This window comes from Oryctolagus cuniculus, chromosome 10 (assembly GCF_964237555.1).
Source record: "Oryctolagus cuniculus chromosome 10, mOryCun1.1, whole genome shotgun sequence".
Taxonomy (NCBI): domain Eukaryota; kingdom Metazoa; phylum Chordata; class Mammalia; order Lagomorpha; family Leporidae; genus Oryctolagus; species Oryctolagus cuniculus.
This window is the reverse complement of record NC_091441.1, coordinates 91,641,406-91,665,089: the sequence shown is the minus strand read 5'-3', so window position 1 is coordinate 91,665,089 and position 23,684 is coordinate 91,641,406. Positions and strand designations below refer to the sequence as shown.

Sequence of the window (23,684 nt, the reverse complement as noted above, 5' to 3'; positions counted from 1 at the left end):
AGGTGGCAGCTTTAACCCTCTGTGCCACAGCACTGGCCCCTTCTCTTCAGTTTTATAACAACAGCTTTTTGCCTGCTTCTTGCATCTAATAGTCTGCTGTCTTTCCTTCTCCTGGCTTCCCCACTCCTAGCCTGACTGCCTGCTTCTCTCTGCCTGTCTCCAGCCCCACACCTTTCTCCCACCATCCCTATCCCTCAGGATGCTTTTTTTTAAGTTACAGAGATAGAGTTAGAACTGCCATCCGCTAGTTTATTCCACAAGTGCCCACAGTGGCCAGAGCTGTGAAGTCAATCCAGGTCTCCAGCGTGAGTGGCAGGGGCCCAGTTACTCGGAGCATCACCTGCCTCTCCAGGGTGTACATTATACGGAACTGGAGTTGGGGACTCGAACCTAAACACTGATGCAGATGTCCTAACCCTTAGGAGGCCACGTGAACATGCCCTCCTCCCCAACTATTAGTTTGTTATTCGTGTTTCTCTCCCTGGCACAGCAGAGCGCAGGCCGGAAGTGTGTGTTAGTGGCCGCTGCAGTCTCAGCGGCTCTCCACAGTCGGCAAGGCTCAGAGACGCTTGTTCCCTGGGCACCGTCCCTACCTTGTCAGGAGAAGGTGGAACCCCGCACGGGAAGGAGCCTGTGAACAGGCTTCCTTTTCCATCCTCCTGCTAAGCATCTGCCCACTCACATCCCCTGCTCTGCCGGTGCCCTCCCATGACTGTTGTGCCCAGAGCTCCCGAAAGCCTCTGGACTGCCCTGTCACTCTGCACCCACGTTGTATTTTCCACTTGTTTATTTGGCTAAGCAGTTTGATAGCAGGTGACATCTGTCGTGTCTTTTTTTTTTTAGGATTTATTTATTTGAGTGTCAGAGAGTGAGACAGAGATCTTTCACCCTCTGATTCACTTCCTAGATTTATTTATTTATTTATTTATTTTTTTGACAGGCAGAGTGGACAGTGAGAGAGAGAGACAGAGAGAAAGGTCTTCCTTTGCCGTTGGTTCACCCTCCAATGGCCGCCGTGGCCGGCGCGCTGCGGCCGGCGCACCGTGCCGATCCGGTGGCAGGAGCCAGGAGCCAGGTGCTTTTCCTGGTCTCCCATGGGGTGCAGGGCCCAAGCACCTGGGCCATCCTCCACTGCACTCCCTGGCCACAGCAGAGAGCTGGCCTGGAAGAGGGGCAACCGGGACAGAATCCGGCGCCCCGACCGGGACTAGAACCCGGTGTGCCGGCGCCGCTAGGCGGAGGATTAGCCTAGTGAGCCGCGGCGCCGGCCTATTTATTTATTTTAAAGTGAGAGTTACACAGAAGGAAAGAGAGAGAGAGAAAGTCTTCCATCTACCGGTTCACTCCCCACTTGGCCACAACAGCTGGGGCTGGGCCAGGCTGAAGCCAGGAGCCAGGAGCTTCATCTGGGTCTCCCATGTGGGTGAGAGGGGTCCAAGTCCTTGGGTCATCTGCTGCTGCTTTCCCATGCCATTAGCAGGGAGCTGGCAGAAATGGAGCAGGCAGTACATGAACAGGTGCCCAAATAGGATGCCAGTGTCACAGGCGGCTCTGCCGACTACACTGTGATGCCACCGCCAGATTCTGCTTTAACTTCTGACACAGTGGCATCTAGACCATGCCCAGTAAGGGGCTGGCTGAAAGAAGAACTGCAGTGTTCTCTACATTCCTTGCTCTCCAAGCTCGCTCAAGCCCCAACTCTCCTGAAAACTGCCCCAATCGTGTGTTGTAACTACGGTTCCTCGCTTCTCCTTTGGCCTCCCCTGGTGGCTGGGGCCGGGATCCCAGGACTTGGAGCATGGTTTCTCTCACAGTCTTCCTCCTAAGGAGTGATTGGAGGAAAAGAACTCTGCTTGTTTTCCAGGTTGTCCTCTTCAGGGCCTACAATATCAAGAGACCTCAAGGAATACTGAGAGCACTACTGTCACTGTTTTGACGGAAACACACAGGGAGAGGGTCACCTGCCAATCATACAATCTTAAAGGAGAAGAATGATCTGAGAATAGTACACACAATGCCATCTTCAGAGCGTGTGAAATTACTTGTATAGGCCATGGAAAAGTTGGGGCTTTTTTTTTTACTGAAGCTTTGGATTGTGTGTTTGCACAAATAACAGTGACAATGGCATTAAGTCCTGGCTGGTTGGATACAGAGAAGCCTTCCTCTTGACGCCCAGAAATGGTCTCCTGAACCAGGGCCTCCTCGGAGCACTAGACTTTATTATTATTTTTTTTCATCATTATACAAATAAAATTTGAGAGGCATTTTGAAAAATACAAAAAAGCCTAAAAAAGAAGTCCTGATTTTGCTTTCTTGGTCCAGCAGTTTAGGTGCTTCTTGGGATGTCCACATCCCACAGTGCAGTGCATGGGTTTGGGTCGCAGCTCCACTTCGGCCTGCAGCTTCCTCCTCCCTGGGAAGAAGCAGGTGGTGGCTTAAGTACCTGGGTGCCTGTCGCTCCTGCGAGGCCCGGCTTGACTCCGTCTCCCGGCTGCACCCTGGCCCAACCTTAGCTGTTGTGGGCATTTGGAGAGTGGACCCGCAGATGAAATACGTCTCTGTGTGTGTGTGTGTCTTTCTGCCTTTAAGAAACAAATTTTGAGACATTTTAAGAGATTAAGGAGTTTCCTTCCAGTGTGTCTCCTATACATGTATTGTGACCATACTATTACATCAACAGCTTTCCCCAACATTTTTTTTTTTTTTTTGACAGGCAGAGTGGACAGTGAGAGAGAGAGAGAAAGGTCTTCCTTTGCCATTGGTTCACCCTCCAGTGGCCGGCGCGCTGCGGTCGGCACACCACGCCGATCCGATGGCAGGAGCCAGGTGCTTCTCCTGGTCTCCCATGTGGGTGCAGGGCCAAAGCACCTGGGCCATCCTCCACTGCACTCCCTGACCATAGCAGAGAGCTGGCCTGGAAGAGGGGCAACCGGGACAGAATCCGGCGCCCCGACCGGGACTAGAACCCGGTGTGCCGGCACCGCAAGGCGGAGGATTAGCCTAGTGAGCCGCAGCGCCAGCTACCCCAACATCTTAAATAGTGGTAACTTGATTTTTAGCATTGTAAAAAATTTCCTGATTGTATCACAATCTGTCTAATCCCCTATTGTTAGAAAACTACCTTTGCATGCTCTATCTGCAACATGCCCTCCTGTAGGCAAAACCACTGAGTCACAGGGAGAGCATTCTCAAAGCCTTTGATGTATATTGGCGAATTCCTGCTCCCAGCGCCAGGCCTGCCACATTGTCCGTGCTCAGCCAATGCAGAAGGAACGAATGCTGCCCCAAACGCTTGGGCCGGTTTAAACCCCACACCAGCAGTGAGAGGAGCATTGTCTGTCTCGGTTGGCAGATGAAAATAGTGATGAAAGCAGGATTTGGGGATTTGGGTTTCTGTGCTTGGGGCAATGAAATAATCCATTTTCCTTACAGAGGTGGAAGTAATGTGTAGGGCTGACTCCTCACATGCCAGTCTCCTCTCTTCACACCTCCTTCTAGTGGGTGTTGGCCCTTGAAGCCACACTGTTGCCTCATAGCCACTTGGCCACTCAGGGTTGTGCAACAGCCCCCAATAGGCTTGAGCTCTGGAGAGGGGACCCCATAGATAGAATCTTGGCCTTTACCATGATGTCAGATTTGGGTGGCCATGGCAAGAGTACCAAGCAACCTCATCTGTACTGTAGAAATCCAGCGGAAGCAAATTTAAGAGTTGGAAGCCTTCAGTTCTGTGAGCTGTTGGGGAAGGCAGAAATAACTGTTCTTTAAGCGTTTATTGTGTGTGGACCAAGCCCCCTTCCTGCCTACCGCATTCCCCCCTTGGCTTTCCATACAGATATTCTCTCCATTTGGCACACGGGGAGCTGGGGCTCAGAGAGGCTGAGTAGCTAACTCAGAGTCACACAGCAGGTGACACACGAGCCCTGGGGCTCATGGTCATGATGGCAGGTCTAACCTTCCCCCACCATCCTGGCATGCTGTCCTAGATGGGGGCAGTGGGAGTGGAATTTTTTACATGGGTGTTGGGGGTCCTAGATAGGGGAAGTGGGGGTGGAATTTCTACATGGGTGTTGGGGGGGTGGGGGGGATGAAGGTGGTACTAGGATTGCAGCTTTGGGTTCAGGCAGGCTGTGGGGGCAGATTAGGACTGAAAAGTGGATCCCAATGTTTTTTGGTGCTGGGCTGAGGTTCTTGGCAGCCAGCGGAGTAGGACTGAAGACTGCAACTCTTAGGGATTTGGTTGAAAGTTCTGGGGCCTACAGGTCTGTGGGCTGACCAGAGAGCTGGGCCAAATGTAGAGGCTGGGAGCCTCTGCACCTGTTCTTAGGGTACCCAGTTCTTAGTGCTTGGGTCTGAGGGCCTAAGTCTCTAACCCTCCACTGGGGGGCCCAATTCTGTGGGCCCAGCTTTTAGGTTCTGGGCCTGAGGAGCCCTTCTTCCAGGCCCCTGAAAACCTGAATCCGAGCGATTTTTTTTTTTTAAGAAAGTCTGAGGTTTAGAGTTCAGGCTGAGGGTCCATTCTGAAGTTAGTTTTTCTGAGTCTTGGTGTCCAGGCCTGGGGGTGGGAGCTCCGGAGAGAGGCTCAGTTTTAAGGATCTCAAGGTCTTCCCGTCCCAGAGCGTAAACGCCCAACTCTGATAGGCTTGGTTTCAGAAAGCTCAGGGTCAGAAGGTTGAAGGTTCTAGGAATCCCGGGCTCAGTTGGCGGCATCCCGGGATTCCTGGTGGTGATGGCTTAGCGTGGAGTGTTCCTGGAGTCGAAGCCCAGCGTCAAGAGTACCGGATCTGCCTCACGGCCGTGAGGAGCTGGGAGGCTCGAGCCCAAGGCAACGACACTGTGCCGCTGGCAGCAGCCGTTCTGCACGGGGTGGGCAAAGTCCAGTCGGGCGGCCGGTGGCGGCGGTTCGGCGCTAGGACCGCGCGGGCAGCGGCGGCGACCCGTGTTGACAGCGGCGGCGGCAGCGACGGCGCTAGGACCCTGCGGGCCGGCGGGCGGCGGCGGCGGCGGCGCGTGGGGCGGCGCGTGTTGACAGCGGCGGCGGCGGCGGTGCAGCGGCGCGGGCGGCGGGAGTCGGCGCCTCCGGTTCCTGCCCCGCGTCCCGAGGCGCCGGCGGCCGGGCGTCCCGGAATGGCCTTCATGGAGAAGCCACCGGCCGGCAAGGTGCTGCTGGACGACACGGTGCCGCTGACAGCAGCCATCGAGGCGAGCCAGAGCCTGCAGTCCCACACGGTGCGTCGCCGGGCGGGCGGCCCGCGGCCGGGGAGGGTTGCGGGCGGCCGGGCGCGGGCCGGGCGGGGAGCCGGGCAGGGGATGGGCGGCCCTGGCCGCGGAGGCTGTGGCGTGGCCGTGGGTCCGGGTCGGGGTCCGCGGGCCCGGGAGGACGCTGAGGCCCTGAGGGGTTCGGCGGTGGCCTGGAGGGGAGAGTCCAAGTTGGATTCCCGGGCCCACCTTGCACTAGTGCCGAGGTGGGGAGTGGTTCCTCAGGACCCTCCCGCCCACTTCTACCCGGCGCCAGCCTTCTCCGGGGGCCTCTGGAGTGTCCCCGCCTGCTGTCGGGGGGTCTCCGTGGAGGGGTGAGGGTGTGCGGGCCGGGTTGAAGGAGGACTTGAGAGGCTACTTGTTGGGACGGCGGAGCGAGAATGGCAGGGCCGGGCCAGCTGCGTGGCCAGGGGTCGTGCGGTGGCAGGTGTACCAGCGAGCCCCTTCCCGCCTCCCACCGGCTCCGCCGTGTGCGCAGCGGTGGCTGTCGCTGGCGGTTGAAATCCCCCGGAGTGGCATCCTCGTAGTAAATACAGGCGGAGTTCCTTTCGGGGACACGGACCGCGTTTTATGGGGCTTTAACACCGTGGTGGTTTTCATCTGCCTCTGCCTCTCTTTTTCTGTCCTTCTTATTTTTTTCTGAGAGGCGCACACACTACACTATACATGATAATTTACAAGCAATAAACCCCCCGGGGAACCAGCAGAAACCTTGGCGCTGGCAGCCAGGGGGCACTTTGGGGAAGTGATGAATGGGAGCGAGAGGATTCCTCGCATTGTGGCGCTGGGGCAGGCTCAGAGGCTGTTTGTTTACCGTGGCCGTGTGTTTGGGGGTTCATCATCTGGCGACGGAGCGCCCACAATAGCCTTCTGTTTCTCTTTTTGTTCAGGCTCCTCTGGTGTTCAAAGAGACCTTTTATTCTCTCGTATTAAAGTGGGGCTTTTTTGAACCCCAGTTTCCTCTTCCGACAGCCGTGCTTTGTAGGGCTTGGCTTGTTTCAAGTGTTCATTTCCAGTGCGGAAAACGATTACCTCTTCTAAAAAAAAAAATGCCTTTTATTTCCCTGTGTCTATCTTTAGTCCTACTCTGTAGACGTGTGAGAGTACCTACAGGACAGAATCTGTTCAGCTTGTAGTTAGCGTGGAATGGCATGTTGGGTAAGGGTTAAATTGAGGGCACAGAAGCATTCTGCTCTTAAGTTAAATTGTTTTACTTGACTGCTGGCAAGTAAATCTTAAAACTTTCAGGGAACACAGCTGAGTCTTTTAGGTTTATTTTGTGCTGAAAGCAAGGAGATAGATGCTCATAAATGCTCATAGGCCACTTCCTCCAGGAAGTATTCTCGGGTAGCCACTGCCCCAGGCCATGTGCTTACTCCCCCCTCCCCCACCTTAACCTTGATAAATTTATTTTGTAATTCTATTGAATATTTATTTACTTGAAATAATAAATCTTCTATTGAAGAGTTATTTATTTGAAATGCAAAGTGACACAGTACAGGGAAAGAGATCTGTTCACTGGTTCACTCCCCAAATGCCCGCAACAGCCTGGGCTGGTCCAGGCTGAGGCCAGGAGCCAGGAACTCCTTCCGGATCTCTCACATGGGTGGCAGGGACCCTTCATTTGCTGCCTCCCACGCACCTTAGCAGGAACCCGGATCAGAAGCAGAGCCTACCAGGACTCGGACCGGCTCCAGTATGGGCTGCCAACATCACAAGCTGCAGCCCACTGTGCCACGTGCCTGCCGCTGTAATTACTTCTTCTCTTCCTGCCACCAGGCCGTGAAAGGAGGGGTGCTTCTTGTTCACTTTGGGGTCCCAGTCCTTGGTATCCTGATAGGATTTCATGTTTGTTTATTGAATAAATCAACGGGCTACAACCTTGCTTGGCCTCGTTTTGTGTAAAATGGCAATTGTGAGTTTTGGAGCAACACAGCATCTGGGGTGCTAGCTTAGGGGTCAGAGCTTCAGCAAGGAGGTGAAAAATCTCACAGGGTACCATTTTTATTTCTGAGCTACTCTTTCAGAAATGAAATAGTCTGGGGGTAGAAAATGGCAGTTCTTATAATGATGACTGAACACAAAAGACGATGACTCACAGGAGACCCATAGATGCAGATGTGGAGGAATAAAAAAAATGTAGCATTGTCTTGCATAATATTTTGACTGTTCTGTGTTCTTGTCATTTTAGCTATAAAGTTTGAGAAATATTGCATCAGCTCCGCATTTCATTGAGGAAATCATAGGCTGATGTGGACTTTTGGCCTCTTAGTGTCATATGAGTAAGTCCTTTTAAAACTAGAGCTGTTGGAAATTATCTTGGAAAGTAGTTGTCAAGAGTGGCACGTTGAAGAGCAAGGCTCTGCTCTCTGGGGGGGAGCCTGAAGATGGATTTCCAGCTCGTGATCTGAAGGGAGCCTCGTCCCAAAGGTCAAGGGTCCCAAAGGTCAGGGGTGTTCCTCCCTGGGAAGCCCTCACTGCCCCAGGAGTTCCTCCTGGACTGTGGAAAGACAAACGGAGGGAATGTGCTTACACAGGAGCAGATAGCCTTTGAGCCGGCAAAGGTGAGACCTTACACAGACCTGGGCTGACACTCGCTAGTCATGTGACATTGGCTGGGCAAGTCATTCATTCTCTTTTTAATGTTCAGTTTTGCGAGCTGTAAATGGAGGTAATAAATGCCAGCCCGGCCTGCCTTCCACGGTTGTTGGGAAGATCAGCCGAATTCATCTTTCTGAAGTGTTTGTCAAGTGCATTCCTTTTTGTCTCTTCACCCCCTGACAGTCCACGTCACACCGTGAAGGTGTGTTATTGAAGTAAACCCGTTTCCGTGCAGGGTACCTGTCATTTATTGGGATGGTTTAGCCTCGGGAAGCAGAGTGTGTAGTTGAACATTTGCGGTTCCATCTGATTTTGGATCTGTGAGCTTGGGAGGGGAAAAATCTGCAGACTGGAAGATGCAGACGCCAGAAGGCAGAGGAGGACACAAGTCACCACCGGAAAGGGACGTAGTGTTTGGAGAAGCAGCTGGCAGAAAGGACGCGTGTTGGGCCGTGATTCAGTGTGTGACTGTGATTTGAATGATTTTATTTTCATTTTTACGGAGCACAATGAATTTAGCCTCAGGAAACAGACCAGGCCTCTATTGCAAGGAGATGAAGCTTCCACAAAACCAGAGAAGCCAGTACTTAGGGATGTGATACTCTCAGCAGGAGGTGAGAAGAAGGGGAAAGATTCCCCAAACAAAGGGGGCTTTGGCAAAAAGTCACACGGGGAGTTTGGGAGGACATAGAGAAGGCAAGAGAAGCAGAAGTTCTTGGCTACACGAAAGGGAAAACTTACCAGACCTAAAACTGCATACCTCGCTGAAAGTGAACTTTTGGAGAGGGTGATCCAGGGTGCACATCTGAGTTTTGTGGGTGGGTACTCCATGGTGTGCTAGCTGGGGTTTCATCTCAGCTCTCTCTCCCAGTGGGCGTCTGTGAGGACCCTGTGGATCAGGGCCCGTTTACCCTGCCATTGGTGCATTTTGTTCTTGAGAAACAAAAGATAATTTCAGTGATATTTGAGTCATAACAACATTTTTTTAAAAATCTGTGGAACAGATATCACACATTAAATTCTTTACTGAAAATGGATCTCTCCTTGAACTTGGGATTTTTTGAAACTGCATTCCTGCATGGTTTGTTTACTCAACAACACTCATTTGTTCAACAAGAATATCTTGAGTGCGTGCTGTGTGGAGGCATGCACTGGCGATAGGACGCAGAACCAGACAGCTCCTGTTTTCATGGGGTTTTTGTTCTCTGGGATTCTGAGGTCTTGGGTTTTCCAGTATGTATGCAAGTCACCCACGGCCTTTACCCACATACGTGAGACCTGTCACAGAGGTGGGCCTGGAGTTCCTTTTCTGGCTTGGCTGATTGTCAGTGGCCTCCTTTTTTTCTGATTGTCTTTTAAACTTTGTTCCTGAATCACCAGAATACCTATTCAGCTGTGGTGCCAGTAGAGGTGACATCATTGCCTTCAGAGGCGGAACTTTTTTTTTTTTTTTTAGTTTCATCATCTTCTTTCACTTGTTTCTTTTTCATTAAGTCCTTTTTTTTCCCCAAATAAACCTTTTACTTAAGGAATATAAACTTCACACATTTCATAAGTACAATTTTAGGAATATAGTGATTCTTCCCACCATACCCGTGCTCCCACTCCTCCTCCTCTTCCCTCTCCCAATCCCAGTCCCAATCTCCACTAAGATCCATTTTCAATTAACTTTAAACACAGAAGACCAACTCTATACTTAAAAGTTCAACAGTTTGCACACACCCACACCCACATGCACACACACACTCACACACACACCCCTGCAGAACATTTTTTTTTTTTTAACTTAACTATTTGAGAGGCAGACACAGGGAGACAGAGTTCCTCAGTGGTTCACTCTCCAAATACACACGACTTTCCAGCTTGGGCTGGGACAAAGTTGGGAGCCAGGAACTCAATTCAGGTCTCCCATGGGGGTGGCAGGAATGCTATAACCATCGCCTCTTCCTCCCAGTTTGCAGTGGCGGGAAGCTGCAGTCAGGAGCCAGGGCTGGAAATTCAACCCAGGCACCCTGTTCTGGGAGACAGGCATATTAACTGCTAGGCCAAACACTTGCTCCTCTCCTCAGACTTGAATTTTTTTTTAAAAGTGTTTTTTTTTTTTTTTTTTTTTGAAAGGCAGAGCAACAGAGACAGAGATTTTCCATCCATTGGTTCACTCCCCAAATGGCTACAGCAGCCAAGGCTTGGCCAAGCCCAAGCCAGGGCCCAGGAACTCTATCCTGGTGTCCCACATGGGTGGCAGGGGTCTAAGTGCCTGGGCCATGTTCCACTGCTTTCCCAAGTGCATTAGCAGAGTGCTGGATCAGAAGCAGAGTTAGCAATATAGGACGCCAGTGTTGTGTGTGGCAGCTTAACCCACTGTGCCACCAACACCAGCCCCCAGACTTGACATTTTAAGTAATCTAGTACTTGATACCAGAATCTATATCTCTTTTGGGATGCTATTTTGAAGTTTCTGTAGAATTCCAAGTTTTATTGAATACTTTAAAAATTTCTGTGAAGATGTTTGCAGAGACAAAGGGAGTCTCTGATGGTTAACTTGGCAGCATTTGCACATATTGTAAGGTATTAACAGCGATTATTTCTGGGACTCTAATCACTTGTCTTGTACTTGAGTATGTGTTTTTCTCCACTTGTCCTAGAAACCTGTGATGAATGCAATCAGGAGTCTGAGTTGGAAGCTTTTAGAGACCCGTAATTAGCTTATTAGAGACTCTAAGTGATCTCTTTCTTTTGAAGAAAACTTTCTGCAGCCTAATTCAGGGGCTGCTGATACTCAGTCACCCTATAGCACCTGTTTTGAGCATTATCCCATGGGGAAGTTTGTCGTAGCAGGCATGCAGATAGGAACCTAGCTATAGTTACTAGGAGGAAATGTCGGATTGAAATTTATTTCATGTGAGAAGGGTCCAAAGATAGTTACATCCAGAACTAGCCACCCCATAGTCTCAGCTCCTCGATGGATTGCCGTCTCAAGACAGAGCATATTGATCCAAGGTTTAAGTGGGCTCATTTGGAGCAAGGAAAACACATCCTCTGTTGACCTCTGTAGGCAAGAAGTGTTGCCCCTGCAACCTGCTGGAGGTTTGGGGGCAGCTTCATTTGGAATGAACGTGCAGTATGTTCCAACATTCTGAGAGAGAGAGAACTGGACCTGAAGGTTGTTTTAGAACTTGTAAAAGCTTAAGTATTTGAGGGATATTAGGGTGAATAATAGACTATTCCCATTGTTTTTTCCCTTAACCTGGAAGTCACTCGTGTCAGTGATTTGCTTTACAAACACCATGTACCTAGTGGGAGAAATTAAAATGTGACTCTTCTTTGGGGGCAGTGGCCGTGGCCCTGGCCCTTCCTTGGCAGTTTGAAACTGTTGAGTCAGGATTGAGGGACAAGCGCCTTATCTTGGGTAAGTACCTGGAACTTCAGGAGGGGAAGTGTGTGTGCACATCGATCATTCAGCCTCCAGCCGACCCCGCTGACAACGGTCTTTGGGAAAGTGGCCATTTCTGGCTGTCGAGTAAGTTACAGAGAATTTCCTTCTGCTTAGGAACAAGAGTACAGTTGAAGGCAAAAGCGTATTCCATTGCCATTGTTGTCTTCAGATCATTGAATAGCTATTTCTAGGTGGCTAAGAGGTCACTCTCCTGTTCATTAATGCAATCGTGTTGGTCTGCAGACCCCATCGCAGAGTAACAGGAGTTTTCCTGGAAAGCTGTGTTTTGTTGGTTTTGTTTTAGGATACTCCTCTATATAAGTCACCTACCGTACACTTCACCCATTTCACGTATACAGTTCAGTGGCTGTTAGTGTTTTGCAGAGTTGTGTCTCCATCACCACAGTCAATTTTAGAACCTTTTCATTACCCCAGAAAGCAGCTCGGTGTTGCTGAGCCGTGACCCTGGAACGTTTTCTAGCACTAGTTAGGAGTATATCGTAACTCAGAGTGTATTCTAAGCACACAGTCTTCAGCTCTTAGGGCCAACTCCTTTCACAGTCCCCATCGACTCCTGTACACGTGTCTGTAACACCCCTGAGAGCCTCCTCGTAGGCTGTGCATCACTCTCTGGGAGCATTTTCAGATGATCACCTTAGAGAAGGACTTACTTGAATTGGTGAGACTTCTCTGCATTACCACGTCCCCCCTACTTTCAGAAAACCGTCTGTTTAGAAACAACAGATGGATATGTCTTGTAGGTGTGAAAATGTCACTTTAGGTTGCAGCTTCCATAGTGCATTTAGGTTCATGCAAACCAGTGACTTAGAGTGGCGCAGGGGAAGGGCAGAGGGCTGTCTGTGCGCCAGCGAGCAGAGTGCCTGCCCCAGCTCTGCTTCCGCCTGCTTGACACGGCACTCCTCTTTGTAATACTTAAACCAAGGCTGCCCACACTGCTCTGACATGGCTTACCGAAGCAGGCTAGTTCTCATTAACTCAGCTGAAGCTATTCTGGTGGTAGGGGCAGTCCTGGATCTAAAAATGTCTGAGAACCACCTGTGGAGGTGGAAAGGGAAAGTGGTCTTGTTCATTCAGCGCCTTCTTTGAGGCTGCCCTACCTCAGGAGACAGGTGACTCCCGGGTGGGGCCAGTACTCTTCGCATCTTAGCCCTACATACCCCCATTCCCAATGCCATTGCAGAAGCAGAGGGAAATGAAACTGGAAGGGAGCCTGCTCATCCCAGACCTCCAGTGTCCGGCCAAGCGTCTAGATGGCCAGCATGATGGCTGGGGCCCAACAATACCTGTGGAATGGCTGGGCCATAACTGGCCGTGCTTGGGCTTCCCTGCACTTGTTTACCCTGAAGATGCTCCTGGAGCCCCAGCTCTCTGATGGGGCTGTGGTTGGTTCTAGGGAGGCAGCAGGGTGCACTCCCTGCTCTGGGCACACAGGGTGCACCTGTGCCCCTTCCCACTCCTTCACGCCAGGGGTACGCCAGGGGTACGGGTCGCTGGTTCTGCCTCTTTGCAGGTCTTTCTCTTTGACTCTTTGAGGTTTGTTTCTTTTACTCCAAAAGCAGCTTTCTTGTCTACATGTTGCTGTTTTGGTTCCGCTGCAAACTAGAATGTTTCCTGACATTTGGTAAGCATTTGTTGAATCATTGTATTTTTTGGAATGCGCAGAGTAATTGGAGGCACAGGAAACCCTTCCTGTGCCCTGCTCTGTTTCCCATCTTACCTGCCAAGCTGGATGTGATTTCTCTTCCTCCCTCTGAAATTCCCACAGAGTAGATCTGTCCCCGAAGCACAAACGTTTTACATACATGCTATTTCTTACTACCCTACTTTCTATTTTTACTCGCCTCCCCCGCCTGTGCGCAGAGATGAAACTGAATAACTGAGGAGAGAGACAGTGCTGTAATGATTGTCGACAGGTTGCTTACTCTGTCCAGCCTCCGTTTCTCCATCTGTAAAGTGGGGGCGCTCAGAGTATGTTAGGGCTGCTGCGAGGATTAACTTAGCTCCCACACACGGTGTGTTCAGAGCAGAGTCCCTACACAAGTGCCAGCTGCCGGGCTCTTGGTTACTGCCTTTGCCTATGTCAGAGCACTAGTGCCTGCCCGGGACTTTTTTTTGGCACTCAAGTTTGTTGAATGGAAAAAGGAGAATTACTTATTTAAGAGTTGCTCTCATTGTCAGCCATGGCTGCTTTGCTAATAAATGGCCAAAAAAGGTCAATAGCCTCTCAAAGAGCACCATTTTCCACTGTTTTTTCCCTTTCACCTCTGGAGGAACATATTTTGAAAGCCAGGCCCGGAGGGCTCAGCCCAGGGTCTCTACCCCATCCGCCCAGGAGCAGAGCTGGTTGTTGGTGGTCAAAGGTGGCAGTGGAGGCCAGTGGGAAGGCTGCGGGCCCAGCCTGTGACCCAGCCCTTTTAGCCGCAAGGCTGGGCTAGCCACTAGCAAATGGCCACTTCAGTTCTTCCTCTCCTTGCTCAACTTGGGGGAGTTCCAACATAGGTGCACACACATTTGACCCCTGGAACATTAATAGGCTCTTCTAAAGAGTCTTCTAGGTGCCAGGCAGTGTGCTGGGTGCTAACATAAAGAGATGAGTGAAGCAAGGAGCTGCTACCCTGGTGGAAGTAGCAGAGGCATAAACCAAACGTACAGTCAGGTGTCGAGAGCGCCCGTCGGCCTGGGAGAGTGTGGGCAGCTGTGAGAGTCTGGTCTCTCCTGGGGCTTAGGCACTAGGAGAGGCTCAGCAAGGAGCCAGCATTTCAGAGCTAATGCCCTAAATAAGCACTCCCCAGCCCCAGCCATTTATAACTTGCACGTGGTGATATTGAGTGGTTAAAAACCTCCTCTGGAAGTGACTTTAGATTAAAAATAATGTGCTCAGATCAGCGTATTATGAAAAATTGTATGAATCCTTGGGATCTGAATTATATTGGATATTTAAATATTAGAGTTGAAAATTGTGATGAGACGAAAAGGATTTAAAGCACTGAGAGGGAGCATCTTCATACGGTTTGTAGAATCTTTACAATGTTCTCACCTGTTTGACTTTTTAAAATCTGTTTATTTTTATTTATTTGAAAGGGAGACAGAGAAAGAGATCTTCCATCCACTGTTTCATTCTCCCAAATGCCTGTAACAGCTTGGGCTGGGCCAGGCACAGCCAGCAGCCTGGAGCTCCCATGTGAGTGGCAGGGACCCACGGTGTGCATCAGCTGGGATGTGGAATCAGAAGCAAAGCCAGAACTTGAACCCAGGCACTTTTTTTTTTATATAGATGTATTTTATTTATTTGAAAGAGTTAGAGAGGGAGAGCGAGAGCGAGAGGTTCTCCATCTGCTGGTTCACTCCCCAAATGACTGCAAAGGCCAGAGCTGCACCTATCTGAAGCCAGGAGCCAGGAGCTTTCTCCAGGTCTCCCACATGGGCACAGGGGCCCAAGGACTAGGGCCATCCTCCACTGCTTTCCCAGGCCATAGCAGGGAGCTGGATCAGAAGTGGAGCACCCAGGACTCGAACCGGTGCCCATGTGGGATGCCAGTGCTGCAGGCCTGCAGCTTTAACCCACTGCACCACAACGCCAGCCCTGAACCCAGGCACTGTGATATGGAGTACAGGCATCCCAAGCAGCATCTTCACTGGTGAGCCAAACTCTGCCCCTCACTCTTCACTTACTTTTGGCATTGGGATTCCGTGAGCCTGTAGTTAGCTAGTGGTTCATTGTGGGTATAAATGAAACCATGTATAACTAAGAACAAAATCAATTAAAACACCATGTAGTGATCAAAACTAATACAGCAGCCGGCGCCACGGCTCACTTGGCTAATCCTCCGCCTGCGGGGCTGGCACCCCGGGTTCTAGTCCCAGGTGGGCCACTGGATTCTGTCCCGGTTGCTCCTCTTCCAGTCCTGCTCTCTGCTGTGGCCCGGGAAGGCAGTGGAGGATGGCCCAGGTGCTTGGGCCCTGCACCGCATGGGAGACCAGGAGAAGCACCTGGCTCCTGGCTTCAGATCGACGCACCGGCCGCAGTGGCCATTTGTGGGGTGAACCAACGGAAGGAAGACCTTTGTCTCTGTCTCTATCTCTCTCTGTCTAACTCTGCCTGTCCAAAAAAAAAAAAAAAAAAAAAAACTAATACAGCAACTGAGTTAGGAATACACCTGTGATATCCAGACCCTCACTCATGCTTCCCCCAAGCACTTTTGGAGGCTCCTGCTCTATTCTGAGTTAAAAGTAGAAAATGTTGAAATTGTCATTTTATTGGCAGAGTTTTTTAAAAAGTAGAAATAGACACAGAAGCCTTTATTTGCTTTTAACAAATCTGAAATCCCTTTGAAACCTCTGGTCATTCAATTTTTTTTTTTTTTTTAGATTTATTTATTTATTTGAAAGTTACAGAGAGGCAGAGGCAGAGAGAGAGAGAAAGTCTTCCACCTGCTATTAATTCCCCAAATGGCTGGAGTGGCTAGAGCTGGGCCCATCTGCAACCAGAAGCCTGGAGCTTCTTCCAGGTGTTCTACATGGGTGTTGGGCCATCTTCCGTTGCCTTCCCAGACGATAGCAGAGAGCTATGGGATGCCAGGACTGCAGGCGTTGACTTTACCCACTACACAGAATCGCTGGGCCTCGTTCATACTTTTCTAAACTGTGCCTAACTCATCACAGGGACCCCAGTTTTAAAAACCAAAGCACAGGCCGGCGCCCAATAGGCTAATCCTCCGCCTGCGGTGCCGACACACCGGGTTCTAGTTCTGGTCGGGGTGCCGGATTCTGTCCTGGTTGCCCCTCTTCCAGGCCAGCTCTCTGCTGTGGCCCGGGAGTGCAGTGGAGGATGGCCCAGGTCCTTGGGCCCTGCACCCGCATGGGAGACCAGGAGAAGCACCTGGCTCCTGGCTTTGGATCAGCATGGTGCGCCAGCCGCAGCAGCCATTGGAGGGTGAACCAATGGCAAAGGAAGCCTTTTTCTCTGTCTCTCTCACTGTCCACCCTGCCTGTCAAAAAATAAAAAAATAAAAATAAAAAAAAAAAGCACAATTGCCTATGTTCTCTGAGGCTAAGATTGTGTTTGCAGGCTCAGAAGTTTATTGGTTCACTCAGCAGACACTACTGTGAGTATGCCCAGGTCCCTGGCATGTTCCAGGCACTAGGGGTGCAGGTCTAAGCAAGATAGACTTGGTCCCTGCCTTCGTTTGTTTCTTCGTTCCCAAAGGTTTTATTTCGGGACAGTCTGATGCGGAGTACCAAATGCAAAAAGAAGAGTAGAACCAGTTGTGTTGTGTCTTGGAGGCCAGGCTAAAGTATCTGCTCAGCAGTGAGGAGACTTGAGTAGATGCAGGGCACAGGAAAGTGGGGTGGTTTTTAAAAAGATATATTTATTGGTTTATTTGAAAGGCAAAGTGTCAGAGAGAGAAGAGATAGAGAAATAGATTGTCTACTGGTTCACTCTTCAAATGGCTGCAATAGCCTGGGGCCAGGCCAGGCCAAAACCAGGAGCCAGGAACTCCATCCAGGTCTCCCAAGTGGGGAGCAGAGACCCAAGTACTTGGGCCATCATCTAATGCTTTCCAGGCGCATTAGCAGGAAGCTGAGTTGGAAGCAGAGCAGCTGGGACTCAAACTGGCACTCCAGTATGGGATGCCAGCATCACAGGTGCCAGCTTCACCCACTGTGCCACAGTGCTAACCCCGAGAGTGGGGTTTTAGGGAGCTTAATTGCTGCCTGTGGAGTGGAGTGTGGAGGGTAGAGGACGGGGAGAGGAGAGGGCGATACTGGGCAATGGCATTAGAAAGGCTGCATCTCAAGTCTATGGGTGGGAGGAACACAACAGGGGAAAAGTCCGCCAGGCAGCGATCATGAAGGATGCAGGCAGCAGAGAGGATCAGAGAAATGGTGAGAGGTAAACGAGTAGCAGGCCTCCTACGGAAGCTGGGGAGTCTAAGTTTGGCTTTGGACATTTCCAGAGTACTGAGAAGAGTGGTACTTGCCATCACAGCTAACGTCATCAGAGCACCTAGCATGTGTGAAGCCCTGTGCTAAGTACCGTATATAATGATTGAATTCTCATTCTTGCTTTGGCAGCTTTCTTAGAGTATAATTTATAGACAGTAATCACTTTTAAGAATACTGGTTGATAAATTATCCACATGCCATTGTGTAACACTTTGATCACTCCAAGTATTTCCTTGGTGCCCCTTGCAGTCAGTACCCTCCCCCTAGACCCAGGCAACCGCTGATGTGCTTCCTGTGAAAAACTTCTCGTCTTTTCTAGAATGTTGTCTATAAATGGAATCTTAGAGGATGCCATCTTTTGTGTCTGCCTTCTTTGACTTAGCAGAAAGCTGTGAGGTTCTCCCATTGCAGGTTCCTTTTCTTTGCTGAGCAGTGTTCTGCTGGAGGGTGCACCAGCTGGGAGCTGTTTGGGTTGTTTGCAGTTTGGGGCTGTTATGAACACAGCTGCCACCAACATTTGGGCGAAGTCTTTGTGTCGACACAATATTTCCATTTCTCTGGAGTAAATGCCTAGGAATGGAATTGTTGGGTGATGTGCTAAATGTGTATTTAACTTTATAAGAAATTGCCAAAATATTCTGGATTTTTATTTGGTCCTCATCATTCTAGTTCTGTTTGTTATTATCCTCGTTCTGCAGCTGAAGATAATGAGATACAGAGAAAGAAAGTCACTTGCTCCAGGCCGAAGGGCCTGGAGTGGCAGAGTGAAGGTTTGTGTGATGCCTGTGAGCTTTGAGTGACAGCTATGTGAGTTGAGAGCCCTCCCCAAGCTGATCTGTTACCAGGGCCCTCAGGAGTGGACCTGTTTGATGGCTGCACTAAGCATAGGCCTTGAGGAGGATGAGGTTAGAGGTCTTAACCTCCATGCACAGAACCAGACAATGATTTGGGTCATTTTCTCCATTCTTTATGCCGACTGCCTAAGAATAGTTAATTCATTATACATAGTGGAGGCCTTAGGGCAACACTCTCCGATGGAGATACAATGTAAATCATGTGTGTAATTTTTCATTTCCTAGTAGCCTCATTCAAAAAGTAAAAAGAAACAGGATAGGTTTTTTTTTTTTTTTTTTTTTTTTTTTTTAGATTTATTTTATATTTGAAAGAGTTACAGAAAGAGGTAGAGACAGAGAGAGAGGTCTTCTGTTCTCTGGTTCACTCCTCAGATGGCCACAATGGCTGGAGCTGCGCCGATCTGAAGCCAGGAGCCAGGAGCCTCTTCCAGGTCTCCCACGCGGGTGCAGGGACCCAAGGACTTGGGCCATCTTCTACTGCTATCCCAGGCCATAGCAGAGAGCTGGATTGGAAGAGGAGCAGCCGGGACTAGAACTGGCGCCCGTATGAGATGCCGGTGCTTCAGGCCAGGGCTTTAACCTGCTGCACCACAGTGCTGGTCCCAGGATAAATTATTTTAAATAATGTATTCTACTTAACCCAGTATATCCAAAATAATTATCATTTCAACATGTAATCCATAAAAATTATCAATGTATCTTATATTCCTTTTGTCATACACCTTTTTTTGGTGAATTTTTGTGTTTTAAATATTTATTTATTTATTTGAAAATCAGAGTTAGAGAGAAAGAGGAAGAGAGAGAAAGATCTTCTATCTGCTGGTTCACTCCCCAGATGGCTGCAACAGCCAGGGCTGTGCCAGGCTGAAGCCAGTGAGCCAGAAGCTTCTTCCAGGTCTACCATGTGGCTGGCAGGAGCCCAAGCACTTGGGCCATCTTCACCTGCTTTTCCTAGGCTATTAGTAGGAAGCTAGATTGGCATTGGAGCTGCTGGGACATGAACTGGTACCCATATAGGATGCTAGCATTGCAGGCAGTGGCTTAACCTGCTACATCACAATGCCAGCTCTTGTCATACACTTTTTGAAATCTGTTGTGTATTTTACAATTATAACACATCTCAATTTAGACTAGCTACATTTCAGGAGTTCAATAGCTACTTATTACTTGTGGCTTCTATACAGGACAATGCAGATAGAGACAAAAAACAATAATACCCAAATGTATTGTTAGGGAAAGAAACCCATGTTGTATTTAATGGAAAAACGCATACTGTGTAGTATTTTTTTGCTTTCATGAATGTCAGTTTATGCCTGTAGTCTCTAACCATACTCATTGCCCAGTACTGTAGCTACTAGATCACTTTGAATTAATAAAATTAAATATTCAGTCCTTTACTCTAACTACGCTTCATAAGCTCAGTAGTTCCATGTGCATTGTGGCTGCCATATTGGATGTCAGACCTAGCTCACCGCTCCCTTCCAGGTGCAGAGTGTTTGAGGAAGATTGAGCAAGAAGGTAGGGCCTGTTAGCCCTGTGGCCAGCAGGTTTCAGTGACCAGAGAGTCCTAGAATCTCTCTGGTTCTCTGGAAGGAAGCCCATTGGGAGTTTAATAGGATCACAGTGTGGAAACAAAGCAGCGTTCGCCAGGGACGCTGTTCCTGTTTATAAAACTGAAATTAGCTGTCATTCAAATTGCTGAGTACCCCATAAACCTGATATCTACTCTAGGCATGTTCTTACAAAAATGCTGCTTTTTGCTGCTTCTGAATCTGCCTAATGTTTGTGGTGGGGTTTGACATAATGGGCAGAAAATACTGTTCCTATTTGTCTGCAGTTTCTGTGTGGTACACGGATTACATTCGGCCCCAGCAGTTTGTGCCCTATGGTATAGGCTGTGGGCCGTGAGGTACAGCGCTAGTGAAGGCAGGCCTTAGTGGCCAGGGGGGTTTCCAAGGGCTCTATTGCTATAGTAACTCCTATTCGTCACCCAGGCCTGGGTTCTTGTCCTCTCTGCCCCTACCTTCTCAGCTTCCTCCTGACCTGGTAGACCAGTTCTGCTTGCTCTTTTGACCTTTCTTCAATCAAAATGAGACCACGGGGCTGGTGCTGTGGTGTAGTGGGTAAAGCCACCACCTGCAGTGCCGGCATCCCATATGGGCGCCAGTTCAAGTCCTGGCTGCTCCACTTCTGATCCAGCTCTCTGCTATGGCCTGGGAAAGTAGTAGAGGATGGCCCAAATCCTTGGGCCCCTGTACCCGTGTGGGAGACCTGGAAGAAGCTCCTGGTTCCTGGCTCCTGGCTTCAGATTGGTGCAGCTCTGGCCAGTGCGGCCAACTGGGGAGTGAACCAGTGGATGGAAGACCTCTCTCTCGCTTGCTCGCTTGCTCGTTCTGCCTCTCCTTCTCTGTGTAACTCTGACGTTCAAATAAATAAATCAATCTTAAAAGGGGGGGGGGCTGGCGCCGTGGCTCACTTGGTTAATCCTCCGCCTGTGGCTCCGGCATCCCATATGGGCACTGGTTCTATTCCCAGTTGCTCCTCTTCCAGTCCAGCTCTCTGCTGTGGCCCGGAAGGGCAGTGGAGGATGGCCCAACTGCTTGGGCCCCTGTATCCGCATGGGAGACCAGGAAGAAGCACCTGGCTCCTGGCTTCTGATCGGCGCAGTGCCAGCCATAGTGGCCATTTGGGGAGTAAACCAACGGAAGGAAGACCTTTCTCTCTGTCTCTCTCTCACTGTGTATAACTCTATCTGTCAAAAAAAAAAAAAAAAAAAAAAAAAGACCACATATGGTGTGAAAGCATTCCACACACAGCCATGGGATGTAAGGACCTCTGTGGCCCTGGGTCATCCTTTACCCTCTCTGAGCCTCGGCATTCTTGTAAAATGAGTTCGTGACACCTCCCTCTGAGCATTGCTGGGAGATGAAATGAGCCAAGGCAGGGCCAGCACTGTGGTGTGGTAGGTTATTCCTCTGCCTGCAGTGCCAGCATCCCATTTGTGCTTTGGTTTGAATCCTATCTGCTCCACTTCCTATCCAGTTCCCTTGTATGGCCTGGGAAAGCGGTTGAAGATGGCCCAAGTCCTTGGGCCCCTGCACCCGCATGGGAGACCTGGAGGAAGCTCCTAGCTCCTGGCTTTGGATCTGCACAGCTCCTACTATTGCAGCCATCTGGGGAATGAACCAGTGGATGGAAGACTTTTCTCTTTGTGTCTTTTTCTCACTGTCTTCTCAAATAAATGAATAAAATCTTTAAAAAAAAAAAAAGAAAAGAAAAGAATGCGCCGAGGCACAGAGGCAGAGAGCATGTGCCCTGGGAGGCAGCAGCCTTTGCCTCTGCCTTGAGGAGATGCCCAGCTGCAAGGTGTGCTCGGAAGGTGCAGTCTGGCATGTGGCTTTGCATGAAACTGGAGCTAGTGTCAGGAGGACAGAGTTATGGTTTCAGGCTGGGGAGAGGAGCCCTCCATTAGCGTTAGGAAGCAACACTATGGGTCGGTGAGACCACAGGACTCCTCTGGCTTGGCTTCAGCCCCTAGTCTCAGGCTTCTTTCCCTTCAAGTGCATTCCCAGCCCTGATGCAAGTAGAATTTAACTTACTTTCTATTTATTTATTTATTTGACAGGCAGAGTTAGACAGTGAGAGAGAGAGAGAGACAGAAAGGTCTTCCTTCCGTTGGTTCACTCCCCAAATGGCCACTGCAGCCGGAGCTACGCTGATCTGAAGCCAGGAGCCAGGTGCTTCCTCCTGGTCTCCCACGCGGGTGCAGGGGCCCAAGCAGTTGGGCCATCCTCCACTGCCCTTCCGGGCCACAGCAGAGAGCTGGACTGGAAGAGGAGCAGCCAGGACTAGAGCCAGTGCCCATATGGGATGCCGGCACCGCAGGCGGAAGATTAGCCAAGTGAGCCATGGCGCCGGCCCCGAGAATTTAACTTACTTTCATCTTCTGTTTTCCCAGGCTCCCCAACATAGTGAGGGTGCTGAGTAGTAGTAAAATCAGCCAGAGGATCCCTTCCAAAGTTAAAAAAAAAAAAAAATCAACTGCATCCATCCAAGGTCAGGTGATCTCAATCCTTATCTTGTCACTCAGCGTTCCTTATTTTAAAATAGCATATTTTAAATTACACATATAGCTGTAGACCGAGAAACTTATAAAAACATTTTCCCCATTTATAAAAGGAATATATACTTATTGAGGATAACCTGAAAAATAGAGAAAAAAATGGTGAAAAGTGGGTGTGGAACCTGGGACACCAGAGGCCCAGGCAATGGTACACTTGAGAGACTGGAGATGACAAGCTTGTTTCTCGTGTTCAAACAGAATACCTGTATTGTGTTTTTCTTCCAGCCTCCCCCTCCCTCCTTTCTAAGATTTACTTATTTTTTTATTTGAAAGGCAAAATTAGAGAAGGAGAGACCGAGAAAGAGAGAGAATCTTCCTTTTGCTGGTTCACTCCACAGATGGCTGTAATGGGCAGGGCTGGGCCAGGCTGGAGCCAGGGGTTTGGAACTCCATCCAGGTCTCCCACATGGGTGGCAGGGGTCTAATTACCTGGGCCATCCTCTGCTGTTTTCCAAGGCACATTAGCAGGGAGCTGGATCTGCCCATGGCCGCTCCAGCACTCTTTTTTTTTTTTTTTTTTTTGACAGGCAGATTGGACAGTGAGAGAGAGAGACAGAGAGAAAGGTCTTCCTTTTGCTGTTGGTTCACCCTCCAATGGCCGCCACTGCTGGCGCGCTGCGGCCGGCGCGCTGCGCTGATCCGAAGGCAGGAGCCAGGTGCTTCTCCTGGTCTCCCATAGGGTGCAGGGCCCAAGCACCTGGGCCATCCTCCACTGCACTCCCTGGCCACAGCAGAGAGCTGGCCTGGAAGAGGGGCAACCGGGAAAGAATCCGGCGCCCTGACCGGGACTAGAACTTGGTGTGCCGGCGCCTCTAGGTGCTCCAGCACTCTTAATAGTGCTGCTACTGTTGCCTGTCCTTGCTGATTGCAGCCATGATAAATTTGCCTGCAAACACATGTGTTCGCTGCTTTCTTAGAGAAGAAAAGAGATGGTTACAGAGCTGGTCATTGTGCCAGCTGCTCTAAATACGCCCTCATTTCTTACCCATCACAACCCTGTTGGAAGGGTAGGTTTTAGCAGATGAAGAAACTGTGGTTCAGAGTCAGACCAGGAAACTGGTCAGTGGCAGCTGGGCATTGAATCCATATCTCTGAGAACAGAAAGCCTATGCCCGCTCCCCAGGGATGGCTTGCTGTGAGGTGGAGGGGTGGCCCAGCCTGGCCAGTCATTACACAGTGATCAGCCCCTCCTCTGGCTCCGGAAGAACTCACAGGGACCTATCTTTGAGGCAGTGGGAGAGAGGGGCAAGTAGAAAAGATATGGCTCCAGCAGGGAGCACTTCAGCCCTCCACAGGGACTCAGTGGCTGCCAGCCAAGGGTGTGAGGGATGAAGAGTTGGCCCCCTTAGATTCTAGAGTCAACATAAAAATCATTGTGGCTGGTGAGTGTTGTGCAGCCGGTTAAACCTTAACTTGCGGTGCCGGCGCTGTGGTGCAGCGGGTTAAT

General features: G+C 50.0%; 1 protein-coding gene across 8 annotated transcripts in view; it reads left to right on the top strand.

Annotated features, from left to right (window-relative positions):
• The first annotated feature begins 5,008 nt into the window (after positions 1–5,008).
• Positions 5,009–23,684, top strand: part of PXK (PX domain containing serine/threonine kinase like) — a 96,509-nt gene continuing 77,833 nt past the window's right edge. For 5 of the 8 annotated variants that reach the window (XM_008260843.4, XM_051851521.2, XM_051851520.2 and 2 more), the window contains exon 1: positions 5,009–5,226. In XM_008260843.4, coding sequence (XP_008259065.2) covers positions 5,125–5,226 — 102 coding nt within the window. In that variant the 5' untranslated portion in view covers positions 5,009–5,124. The remainder of the gene's footprint in view (positions 5,227–23,684) is intronic. The other 3 variants (XM_002713274.5, XM_008260844.3, XM_070050671.1) reach the window with 1 other exon arrangement.